This window comes from Ictidomys tridecemlineatus, chromosome 5 (assembly GCF_052094955.1).
Source record: "Ictidomys tridecemlineatus isolate mIctTri1 chromosome 5, mIctTri1.hap1, whole genome shotgun sequence".
Lineage (NCBI taxonomy): Eukaryota > Metazoa > Chordata > Mammalia > Rodentia > Sciuridae > Ictidomys > Ictidomys tridecemlineatus.
The window spans coordinates 109,421,514-109,434,808 of record NC_135481.1 but is presented as its reverse complement, the minus strand read 5'-3'; the positions used below and the strand labels follow the sequence as shown (position 1 = coordinate 109,434,808).

Genomic DNA, 13,295 nt, shown 5'->3' with positions numbered 1-13,295 from the left:
ACTCTTCCATGTGATTTACATTAAATATTTATTTTCATGATTATTCTTTTCAAGAAATCTGGAAGGCACTGGGCTATAGTTCAATAATAGAGCACTTGGCTAGCATGTAAAAGGCCCTAAGTTTAATCTCCAGTACAACTTAAAAAAAAAAAAAAAGCCACCAGAAGACTACACTAGACAGTTAAAGATTAATTTACAGCTATATTCAGATACCTCCTTTCAGGCTTTGCTGGCACAGATACACTGCTGGACACGCTTCCGGTTCGGGAGCCATAATCATCATCTTCCTCCTCCTCTTCTCCATCGTGATTGAACTTTTTTACTTTAACAACTGAACTCACCACAGGCAACTTTCTCTTCCGAAAGTTTTCATCCTATAATCAGATATGTTTATGCTTACCTAGTCTCAGAAAATAATGAAGTTCTATCACAAAACATCTTAAGAAAAAGACAATCATATTGAGAATTCACAGGGTACTTCCCAATTTCTTATAAAAATATAAACACTGCCTCAAAATACCCAGCATTCAGCTAAAACAAAACTCAGAGCTCTATATTCATTTATAATAGCTGCACAAAGCACTGTTGAAGAAATAAAAGGGGGTTACTTGGGTTAGCAATTACCAAAAACTGTCTAAAATTGACCCAAAATACCCAAAATTATAAGCTAACTCAAATGAAAGAAATCCAAAGAAGGTATAGAGATGTAGTATAAAATCTCCCTAGGAGTCAGCCATGGAGAGGAAAATTTGACTGGTGTAACATGTTGAATAGCAGAAAAATCAATTTAAAATAAACTTACAATATGCATTTAGTTGCCAAACTGTGGCCTAACAAGTCAGAATTACAAATACATACAAACCTCAATACTCATTTTTTCTGAGTTGTTTCTGAAGAAGGGACTATAAGTCTCTTCTAAATTGTTAAGCACTTCTGGTTCACACAAATGTCCTGTTTCATACACCCGGTTGTTCTGTACATCAAGTTGCTTGGCAGCATGAATACTGTTTTGCTGCTGCTGAAACTGCAACCTGTTTAAATGAGCACCACTATCTGCATTTCGACTTGCAGGTGGTCGATAAATTTCAATGGAAGGTCGAGAAGAACCATACGTAAGTGTCACTATAGGTTTTTTCTGAGATAAGGGATTCTCCTGCACAAAATTGAGGTCTTCATCAATGAGATCATCTGGTTCTGGCTTAATATCAATCACATCTTCAGAGGGTGCTGGCTCCCTCAGAGGTTTCACTGTTGACATTAGTCGGGTTGAAGCTCCTTCATCATAAGTCTGTCTATTAAAAAGCAAGACATATTACAATCAAATTAGAGCCATTATCTCCAAATCTTCAAAAAATATTTAAAATGTTTCACAAGCAAAAATGGATACTCCCTTATTCAAAACTACTTCAAAATGACATTCTTTCTTTAAACTTTGATTCACCATATTTGAAACAAAAGGTAACCATATTTAGGTCTTATCTATTATTTTATCCTAAGAATTGCTAACAATTACTTCATTAATTCAGCAAAAATTGCTGAAAACAGCATCTGAAAAAAATAATGTAAATACCACATACATACACTCATCTCCCATAGCAGGTGTATACACAACTCTTACCTGGTATTTGTGGTTTTCTGTTCCTGTGAACCTGCAGAAACCCTGGAATCTCTTTTTTCAGGTCTACTGCTAGAAATGGCAAGGGGAGATACTGCAGCTTCGTGCCTTCTCTCATCTCCCCGACTGAAACTGCTCTTGTTTGAAGGCACGTTACTATCGAAAATGTTGGTATCAGAAGACTTTAGACTAGTGGGTTCTAGAAAGAAAAATACATAGTCCTTGTAATTGACTTTTATTAAAATCTGTTCCTCTCCCATCACCAGTTCAAAAACAATACATGTTTATTGTAGAGAACTTTTAAAATATGAATAAAAATCACCAATTACCACAAAGGTGATGTTTTGATAAGGTATACATACCCATTTCAAAAACTAAGATACATATTTTGTTCTCATTTTATTATTTTATTTTTCCCATTTTATTATTCCACATTGTTCTCATTTTATTATTCCACATTGTTTTACAGCTAATATTCCATACACAGTAATATAATAACTTATTACTACTGGATTTTTAAGTAATTTTCAATTATACAATAGTGAGACACTTTAAGGTTAAATATTTGCACACATCTGATTATTTCCTTAGGATTAACTGCACTGCTCCCCACCAAACATTTAAATTATTTCTGAGCTACAATAAATTCACTGTTCTTACATTCAGAAAAATGTGTTTCCTTACAAAGTCCAAATGAGCCACTGTTTTCAAAGTTATGGGTTTTTTCCTGAAGCAGTAGTACTTTAGAAGCATATGCGAGTAAGCAGGAATTCGAAAAAAACCTCAATGTTATAAATCTTACCAGTTGTAACAGAGCGAAGTTTATCTAATACACCATGAAGCCTAAAAAAACAAAAACAAAAACAAAAATAAAGCCTCCCTTAAGAAAAATTTTGTTTCAAATGCCACTTTAAATTTGATATTATATTCAGATATTGATATGACATTTAATGGATAAATGGTACTAAAATCAACTTTCTAGTTTCAACCTTTTAAAAAAGGTTTTCTATAAATACTATAGAAATCAACTGTAAAAAAAATTAATTTTTTTCTTCACAATTTTTAACATCTAGCCTCTGTAAAAATAAAGACAATGAGGTAGGGGGAGAGCTCACTGGCAGAGTTAGAAGTTGTTAGAAGCATGTACAAGGACCTAGGTTCAATCCCTGTCATCAAAACCAAGAGAAAAAAGGATTCAAGTGGTCTCCAAAAATACCACCTTGCTTCTTAAGAACTAAAGATTCAATAGTGCTTACAGTAAAACAAAATTAAGTATCCAAATGTCTAATACTGCTTATTGTTCCAACTGTTTAATCAGTTTTTTGGACTTTTTGGTACCAGGGATAGAACACAGGGGTGCTTTACCACTAAGCTCCATCCCCAGCACTTTTTACTTACTTTATATTTTTGAGACAGGGACTTGCTAAGTTGCTTAGGGCCTTGCTAAACTGCTAAGACTGGCCTCAAAATTGCGATCCTCCTACTCAGCCTCTCAAGCTGATGGCATTTTGGGGTGTATCCCACTGCATTCAGTTATTTTTCTTTTTTAATGTTAGGAATTGAACTCATGACCTCACATATGTGAAGCACAAATTCTACCACTGAGCCACAAACCCCACCCCACTCAGCACAACAGTTTACATTTATTTTAATAACTTACATAATTTCTTGGACAACTTAATTCTAGTTAATAAATGATCCCAAAATATTCCATTTCACTATAACTATTATTTTCAATATTAATGCTGTAAACAAACATAGGCCATAACCTTGCTTTTAACATAACCTATTTTAGAATATTTAGTAGCAAAACTGCCTTGCAGTCCTTCCAAGAGATAAACCCCAAACACTAAAATCTCATAATATTGCTTCATTAAGAACCCCAGACACATCCTATGTCCCCATATACACAATTATGAGGGCTTCAAAAAAATCAGAATAGTCTATTTGTGGCTGATATTAATAAACATTTAGGAAAGCAAGAGGCCAAAAAGAAGATGAATTACTGAATGTGTAGCAAGACGAAAAAGTTGAATTAATTTGATTTTAAATTCAGTTTCAGATAATGATTATGTTTATTTAAGAAATATGTTTAGTGCTAGGCATAGTGGTGAATATCTGTAATCCCAGCTACTCAGGAGGCTGAGGCAGAAGAATTACAAATTCAAGACAACCTGGGAAACCTGGTGAGACCCTGCTTCAAATTTAAAAATAACCAGGGCTGGAATGCAGCTCAGAGGTTTCATTCCCTAGTCCCCACAAACTAAGGAAGAAAATTGTCTAGAATATTTCATCAAATAATCTGGAAAAGAATCTATTAGTTAAATGTCCCACCTTAGATTAGGTGGACTCAAACCCAAAGTGATCCAAAGGTCAGGTCATAAAAAACATTTATGAAACAAAACAAATACTTGGATTGCTAAAAACATTTAAAAAAAAAAAATCAGTACTCAAGAATGGTACAATTCCGCCAGGCACAGTGGCACACACCTATATTCCCAGCAGCTTTGGAGGCTGAGGCAGGAGGATCATGAGTTCAAAGCCAGTCAGTCTCAGCAACTTAGCAAAGCACTTAACAACTCAGCGAGACCCTGTCTCTAATAAAATATTTTTTAAAAAGTCTAGAGATGTGGCTCAGTGGATAGGCACCCCTGGGTTCAATCCCCAGTACCAGGGGAAAAAAAAAAAAAAAAAGAATGGGATAATTACCCCAGTCAAAAAAGCATCATGATCTTTTTTGGCATAAGCAATAAGACAAATTGCAAGTTGGTTAGGTCGCCCAAAATAAGCAATGTGTCTGTGTGTACCATCTGAGGATCACTGTACTCCAACAATGTTCTCCAAAATTATACAATATATTGAGAATTTCAAGGTGGCTTCACAAAAACTGTAAAAAATACAGGTACCCAGTAGGATAAAAAAAATGTGAAGACAATCTGGCTTAAAAGTACTGTTATTGGGCATCATCTCCATCCTCAGTGTCTCCTATTTGCTAAGTCTTTTGTTATTCAAATTAAACAAACCAGGTACTCACACTATTCTGTCCCATTGACTTTCTCTGTAACTAGTGGTTCCTGGTCTAAGAGCCCTCATATGAGTATTTCCTACCTCTATTCTCAGCTGTCTTTACCTTTCCCTATTCTCCAACCCTGGCCTTCTTAAATTCAAACTTACGCTTTTAGTCAGTATTTTCAACTATATTGTTTGAAAAGGACAACCCAGATTAAAGAAGAATCTGTATTGAAAAACAAAGAGGCTTATTTTACAAATTTCATATTTCAAAGATGAGTGAAATTTTTGTCAAATGAAGGCATACATAAAAAATTTTAAAAGCTGGGGCTAGGTATGTGGCTCAAGCGGTAGTGCGCTTGCCTGGCATGCATGCGGCCCAGGTTCGATCCTCAGCACCACATACAAACAAAGATGTTGTGTCCACCAAAAAACTAAAAAATAAAATTTAAAAATTCTCTTTCTCTTAAAAAAAAAATTAAAAAGCTAAAAACTGAAGAAAAAAAAAATGACTCGGGAAGCTTAGGTGGGAAGACCACAAGTTCAAGGCCAAACTGGACAACTTATTAAAACCATGACTCAAAATAAAAAATTTTAAAAAGCTGAGGATGTAGTTCAATAGTAGAAGTAGAGCCCCTGGGTTCAATTCCTAGTACCACAAAAAATAAACAAAACAAAAAACAAACAAAAAACAACAACTTTGGAAAAAGCAATGCAGGAAGCCAAGCCAGTCCTAACAACATTTGGTATTTTCAACTGGTCTGGATGGGGGGAAAGGAATGGTAATATGTAAAAGTTTATAAAAGAAACCTAACAACTATAGCTGAGATACATTTTGAACCCTATAGGCCAGGCATACCTATAAGCATTTTACATGTATTAGTTCATTTAACCGTCACAGCATTTTATAAAGCAGGTATTTTGAACTTCCATTAAACAAATGGAAAAACAAGGCAAGATACAGAGCAAGATCAACTTTGGCAGTCTGGGTCCAGACACAGTGCTTTCATACCTTGTAAACTGTTTTGCCACACTGAATCTTAACTCAACTGTCAAGGGCTTTTTCCACCTACTCTGACTTCTGCCAAGCTTTGTTCTGAGTCATAGATATTCAGAAACATACCATACGGTGAATCGAATTGTGTTGTTCCCTAGAAACAGGGACAGGTCCTCTGTCATTTGGTCCTGACTTTTCTTGTTGGCCACCATCACCATAATGTAATCAGGAAGTTCTTCATCTATTTAAAAGGAAAAGTATATCAAATTTTTTTTGTTTTCCTCATTATTTGTATTTAGAGTTGATGTACTTCAGCATATAGATTTAGCTTTAAGAATTAGTATCTATTGGAATTAGGTTAGATAGAAAAACTGAGCTTTGATTTTTTCCTCTTCATCTCACGAGTTCTACAATTATCAGAAGGATAGGAATTAGGAATACCTGATAAATTCCTAGTTATAAATCTAGACATCCTGGGCTGTGGCTGTAGCTCAATGATAAAGCACTTGCCTATGTGTGAGGCACTGGATTTGGTCCTCAGCACCACATAAAAATAAATAAAATAAAGGTATATAGTGTCAATCTACAACTAAAATAAAATAAAAACAATTAAAATTTTTAAAAAATCTAGACATCTTGAGTTATATTATTATTAATCTTAAGAATACATCCATTTTCTTGAAGTTAACTTTTTTATAATAATGTTCATTAATTTTAGAAAAGCTTCTAGAAATTTATGGTCTTCAAGAAGAATAACCATTATGTTTAATTTTTGTGGTTTTTAATTTTTCAAGGTAATATTCATTTTACAGGAGAACACCTTTATTTCTGATGAAGGTAAAGGCAGACTTCAATTAATATAATAAACTTCCAGTAACATGAAATAAAATAAAATCAGCCCAAACTATAAAAGTTTAAGTTTCAATCTTAAAATTAGGTAGGAGTATTGTAGCTTAGCAATAGATTATTTGTTTAGAATGCACAAAGAATGCCCTGGGTTCAATCCCTAGCACCACTAAAATTATATAATAATTAGTTAAACAACATCAACTCACTCTTTTATACTCTTAGTGACAACCTAGACAGTGAGGATGAAATCCTGGATAAAGAAAAACATTTAAAAAGAACATTTCCAAAAAAAAAAAAAAAGGTAAAAACCATTATCAGAAGCTCTAATCACTACCAAGCAAACAAAAAGGATATTTCTTTACTAAAATTAATTTCATACCTAAAAATACTCATATTTCTACGTAGGGAGAAATGTTCATTTCAGAAGTACAATCATACATTTGTTTCAAAGAAAAATAGCAAAAGTCCAGTTCAAAAGATATAAAATATATTTAGAAAGCACAACCTACAAAAGGAAAGGGAGGTCAGAATACTTCATGGAAGCATGCAATATACGAAAAGATACAAGGACTAGTCGATTTGTTTTTCTTTAGTTATATCAGAAAGGCTCCCACTGCTTTCTAGCAATTATAGTAAAGAAGCTGGGAGCTTGTTTATTCATGTACCTACTATAAGCCACTACTGGTAACTCAGAAAGGGTCAACAAACAAGTTGAAAGTCTTGAAAGTTTTTCTTCATGTCAATGATACAAATAGACTATTCTTCTGCTATTGCCAATGCATTAGTTTGCATTTCCTAAAATTTTATAAAATTAGTGTGGACCTCGGTACAGAGTAGGAGCAGTGAAAGATGTAAGTGAAATACACAAAGCAGACCCTAAAATTTTTGGGGGGTGATGATTTTTAAAATTTTGATGGTACTGAAGTCCCAGTGCTCTGCACATGATAGGCAAGCATTCTACCAATAAGCTAAACACCTAGACCTATATGTTCATCATCTTGATTTGTGAGGAAAGTTCTGGATATATACATGGCAAGAAATACCAAACTACAAATTTTATGAGCAATTTAAGGTATGTCAATTATGTCTCAACAAAACTCTTAGTAATTCATAGGTTGTGCTAGGCACAGTTGCATATTGCTGTATCCCTAACTCAGGAGGCTCAGGCAAGAGGATCACAAGTTTGAGTTCAGGCAACTTAGCAAGTCGCTGCCTCAAAAAACAATGACGGGAAATGGCAAGAGTACAAGCCTAGTATGCTTGAGGCCCTGGGTTCAATCCTCAATACTGGGGGGGAGGGGGGGTGGACAAAAACACAGAATCTTGGGTTGTTTTCTGAATAGATACACAATGAAAATTAAGAATCTAACAAAAAAATTAACATGTAGTCATGATACATCCTACAGAACTCTGACAGATTTCTCAAATTCATGTGAAATTAGTATAAGGAAAAAACAGATAAAATCTTGAAGGTTTCTGGAAGCTCACATTCTAAAAGGTAAATGAAAAACTGCATTAATTATAACTACAATCTCAATGAAATGCTCCATTTTAAATACAAATAAGATCTTATTATCTCCTAAAAAAAAAAAAAAAAAGGCTTGTTCATCTTTGTATCCCACCCAATGCCTTAAAAATAGATACTGTCAGGCTCAGTAGCACTCAACTGTAATCCTAGTGATTTGGGAGGCTGAGGAAGAAGGATCTCAGCCTGGTGTATCAACAAAAACAAGCTGGGCATGGTGGCACATCCCTGTAATCCCAGCGGCTTGGCAAGACCCCGTCTCAAAATTTTAAAAAGAGCGCCCCAACCTGACCACAACCACCAAATAAAGGAAAGAAACAAAGCAAGAAAGACCCACAATTCTTCCCCCTTTCTCCTCCAGCAGCCCAAGACACAGAAAGGAAATAAAAGCTGCCCTAAGTATAGCTTAGCAGTATAGTGCGTGGAAACCAAACAACAACAAACTTCTGAGCTGGGCATGGTGTCGCATGCCTATAATCCCAGCGGCTTGGGAGGCTGAGACAACCTTATCAACTGCCAGGCACTAAGCAATTCAGTGAGACACTGTCTCTAAATAAAATACAAAATTGGGCTGGGGATGTAGCTCAGTGGTTGAGTACCCAAGTACAATCCCAGGTACCAAAAAAAAAAAACAAAAAAACCCCCACAACTTCAAGTCCAGTCTCAGCAATTTAGCAAGGCCCTCAGCAATTTAGAAAGACTCTGACTTAAAATAAAAATGGGGGGCGGGGGGGGGGAGCAGGGGGTTACCAGGAAACTCAGGGGCACTCAACCACTGAGCCACATCCCCAGCCATATTTTCTATGTTATTTAAAGACAAGATCTCACTGAATTGTTTAGTGCCTCACTTTTGCTGAGGCTGGCTTTGAACTTGCAATCCTTCCATCTCAGCCTCTGGAGCCACTGGGATTACAGGTGTGTACCACTGAACCCAACCTAAAATAAAATTTTTAAAAAGTGTTGGTCATGTAGCTCAGCAATAAGGCGCCTCAGGGTTAAATTCCCAGTACCCTCCCCCTCCCCCCCCCCAAAAAAAAAGAGAAAGAAAGAAAAAGAAAAGAAATAGGCAGAGGCAAAGAAAGCTGTACTACCACATAAACTGCCAGGACATATTTTGGTGGAGTTCTAGGAGTGCGCACTCCAACCCTATCTTTAGTTCACAAAATAAGTTAATAGCGTAGAAACACTAAGAACCCAGAAGACCTGAGCTCCCTGATCTAAAATCTGCTACTGACAAGTTCTATGTAGTCTAAGACTCCATTTTCTAACCTGTAAAAGGAATACTATTACCTATCACCTCAACCACAGCACTGTGTTCAGGGACAAATGTAACAATATAAAAATGTTTTTGAAAAACTACAGAAAACATTATTATTATGTATCATATGAATTAATGTTACAACAAGATTTTTAACAGGCTCAGAATTCTTTAATTACAATCTGATAAATGATCAAAGGTCACTGCATTTTGGCTCAATAAGAATGTGTTTGTGGGGGCTGGAGATGTGGCTCAAGCGGTAGCGCCCGGGTTCGATCCTCAGCACCACATACCAACAAAGATGTTGTGTCCGCCGAGAACTAAAAAATAAATATTAAAAATTCTCTCTCTTTCTCTCCTCACTCTCTCTTTAAAAAAAAATTGAAAAAAAAAAAAAAAAAGAATGTGTTTGAAGGCTGGGGATGTGACTTAAGCAGTAACGCGCTCACCTGGCATGCGCGGGGTGCTGGGTTCAATCCTTGGCACCATATAAAATAAAATAAAGATGTTATGTCCACCGAAAACTGAAAAATAAATATTAAAAAAATTTCTCTCTCTCTTCTCTCTTTAAAAGAAAAAAAGAATGTGTTTGTGCTTTCACATGTTAGAATTAAGAAAGTTTATCACTAGGTTTTCTGTGGATTCTATTTTTTAAAGAGAGAGTGAAAGAGTGAGAGAGGAGAGAGAGAGGGAGAGAGAGAGAGAGAGAGAGAGAGAGAGAGAGAGAGAGAGAGAGAGAATTTTTAATATTTATTTTTTAGTTCTCGGCGGACACAACATCTTTGTTGGTATGTGGTGCTGAGGATCGAACCCGGGCCGCACGCATGCCAGGCGAGCGCGCTACCGCTTGAGCCACATCCCCAGCCCTGGATTTCTATTTTTGAGACAAAACTAGTTCACTCCAGGCATCCATTAAGTGTTGAATGAAAAGAATAAATAAATCCTGGTTCAGCTTCATCTTCTCATCAGTGAAAGACTTAACAATCCCAATAACAAATAATTTCTTAAATTTATAAGCAATTCATAAACTAAGAACTCTCAAACTTTAATTTATCACTATTTCCCCTTCCTTTTAAATTTTATATTGAGACGGAATTTTGCTGTTGCCCAGGCTGGCCTTGAACTTGTGATCATCCTATCTCAGCTTCCCCAAGTTGTTAGGATAATTGGCATGTACCAACACACCCAGAACTATCTATTAATTCATTTATAATAGACCAATTACATATTAACAACAAACCAAATTATACTAATATAAATTACATTTTTATTTAAAATAACTAGTTTCTAAAACAAAAATATAATGCAAAGAGTGCTCTTGTTTTATATTTTAAATCTTTAACATCTACTTTAAAAGACCAGTAGATTCTAGCATCTAGTTTATTTCATTTAATCTATCTTAATAATGTTCACTTGGAAGAATATAAAGAAAATCTAGGGTCACATAAATATACACTTGCATTTCTACAACCTTCACAAATAATGTGAATATTATTCTGTTATACTACACTAAAACTCAACAAATGATAATTTACTAAAAGTTAACAGCAACATGAAATCTAAAACTACATAAATACCTTTTTACACTATTACAAGAAAATCCACTGATTGAGCCTGTGCTTTTAAGGACACCCAAATGAATTTATTTAACATTATGTACTGATCACTAGGAAAATACTGGTTCAGTGAGCTAGAGAATCACTAACATGTTGATACATTTCATTGTATAATATAAAAATTACACTTGTAGCCAGGTCTTGTAGTGCACACATAGAATCCCAGCTACTCAAGAGGTTGAGCCAGGAGAATGGTAAGCTCTAGGATATCCTCTGTACATCAGCAAGACCCTGTTTCAAAATTTTAAAAAAGGGCTGGGGATGTAGCTCAGTGGTAGAGTGTCCCTAGGTTCATCCCCATACTGAAAACCACACTCATAAACACATATAAGTATTTATTAAAATCTCTAAAATTTCACGAGAAATTGTTTTAGTACTGGAAATCAGGTTCATGGACGCAGACAAATTTTTTTCAAATTTTTCCAATTTTCATTTGAAAGTTCAAGCTGGCATCAAAGACCAACAGTTCTTTTTTCTTCTGTCTGCCAATACCCAAGTACATGTAACCAGTCATCAGTTCTTTATGTTAACATGAGGGGCTAAAGATGCACCTCAGTGGTAAAGCACATGCAAATGTGAGACCATGGGTTTGATCCCCAGCACTAATAACACTCACAAAAATTTAAAGATGCCTCATGAAAAAGGTGGCTAAGCCAGGGTTGGTGGTGCATGCCTACAATTTCAGCAACTTGGGAGACTGAGTCAGGAGGATACAAATATGAGGCCAGCCTCAGCAACTTAGTAGGACCCTGTCTCAAGATAAAAAATAAAAAGAACTGGAGATATAGGTCCATGATTGAACACCCTTGGGTTCAATCTCCAGTACCTCAAAAGAAAAAAAAAAAAAGTGATTAGTTTAATTCTCAACTCAATCATACACATGCCTTTCTTTAAAACAACCACCATTGTTTATTCTACCACAGAAGTGCTTTATGAGCACTGCTATTTGTGCAAAAGCAAAATATTAAAATGATGGAGTGAAAGGCCTAGAGTTTTAAAAAATATTTTCACTGCTTGATTCAATGGCATACATCTGAAATCCCAGCAAGTAGGGAGTTTGAGGCAAAAGAACTGAAAGTTTGAGGCCAGCCTCAGCAACTTAGTGAGACCCTTTCTCAAAATAAAAAATAAAAAGGACTGGAGATGTAGGTCAGCCATGAAGTACCCTTAAGTTAAATCCTCAGTATGACAAAAACAAAAAACACTTAAAGAGAAACTAGCTTTTTCTTCTGTAAACTGCCAAGTAGGGAAAATAGGGATTTGAATATGATTTCTGATAGAATCTGGCTTGACTATCTTGATTCAGGCTAAAAAAACAAGCAGTTTTACCCACCACTGCTTTTCCACAATCCAAATCTAAACAGTGAAAATAGCAAGTATCTTCTTAGTATTAATATGAAAGTAGTTTCAACTTCAGAGATCCTTAGGGTCTCATACTCTTTGAGAATGCTGTCCTAAGTGGTAACAATTATTTATAGGAAGTACCAGAAGTCAACAGATTAAATCCATAAAACTTTGCCCCTAATTGTACAGGGAGATATTACCACTTACCTTTCCGTGTTCTCCTGGGGATTATCATATTAATGCATATATAAGCACGCGCACACACAAGCATAAATAGGCACAAAGCCTGGCCCAGAGTAAACATTCAATATAAAAGAACAGGGAGAAAGAGAACCCTTTATTGTTGCAAGAAAGAAGAAACACTTGGAAAAAGATAAAGAGATCTAAAGATAAAACTCACTGAGCCATTCCAGGGCAAAAGCCAGAAAGCATCAAACATTCATGTCCAAAGTAAAAGTTCTGAAAATAAAGGTCAAGAGGAAAGTAACAAAAGGAAAAATAAAATAAAATCCAGAAAATGTTATGGAAATAGGAAAGAACCTTAGCGGAGGAAGCTACACTGTTTCAAACCACTGTATTAGAAGGAAGGCTGGAGAATAAAGGAAGGTTGCAAAGAAGAACGTTCAGTAAAATGACGGGAAAGTAACCAGGGAGTATCAGATTTGAAGAAGAGTAGAAAGCAGAAAACGGAATGTCAGAAGTACGATGGGGGAAAAATGCACACACTAAAATTCAAGCAGCTGCAAATTAAATTCTAGTCGGCTAACAACAACGACAACAAAAAACTTACCAACGTAAGCTCCTAATTCTTGCAATTTCCCCTTAATGGCACTCTAAGGGAAAAAGAGCAAATGTGCATGTGAGAATGGCGGCTCCAGGAAAACGACACCCGGGCAGCGCTGAGGTGACTTCGCCGGTGCCTCGCCTCCCGCCCCTCCGCCGCCGGGTGGGGGCGGGGAGGCGCCTCGACCCCCGGCGGCCCACCCGGGACCGCTCTCCGCGCCGCTGGGGGTAACTCGCCCGCCGCAGCCCGGGCGCGCTCTCCGTGGTCGTGGCCGCGACAGGACCGGGGCGGCCTGGGC

The 13,295-nt window shown here is 36.3% G+C and overlaps 1 protein-coding gene across 15 annotated transcripts in view; it reads right to left on the bottom strand.

Annotated features, from left to right (window-relative positions):
* Positions 1 to 13,295, bottom strand: part of Zc3h14 (zinc finger CCCH-type containing 14) — a 79,697-nt gene that overhangs the window by 66,080 nt on the left and 322 nt on the right. For 12 of the 15 annotated variants that reach the window (XR_013439201.1, XR_013439202.1, XM_078050680.1 and 9 more), the window contains exons 2-7: positions 13,004 to 13,046; positions 5,748 to 5,862; positions 2,418 to 2,458; positions 1,619 to 1,814; positions 863 to 1,292; positions 214 to 374 (exon numbers count right to left, since the gene is read on the bottom strand). Coding sequence is in view for 13 of the 15 variants with exons in the window: in XM_078050680.1 (XP_077906806.1) it covers positions 214 to 374; positions 863 to 1,292; positions 1,619 to 1,814; positions 2,418 to 2,458; positions 5,748 to 5,862; positions 13,004 to 13,046 (986 nt within the window). In the remaining 2 variants the exon portion in view is untranslated. Of the gene's footprint in view, positions 1 to 213; positions 375 to 862; positions 1,293 to 1,618; positions 1,815 to 2,417; positions 2,459 to 5,747; positions 5,863 to 13,003; positions 13,047 to 13,295 lie in introns of those variants that run through there. The other 3 variants (XM_078050687.1, XM_078050684.1, XM_040274577.2) reach the window with 3 other exon arrangements.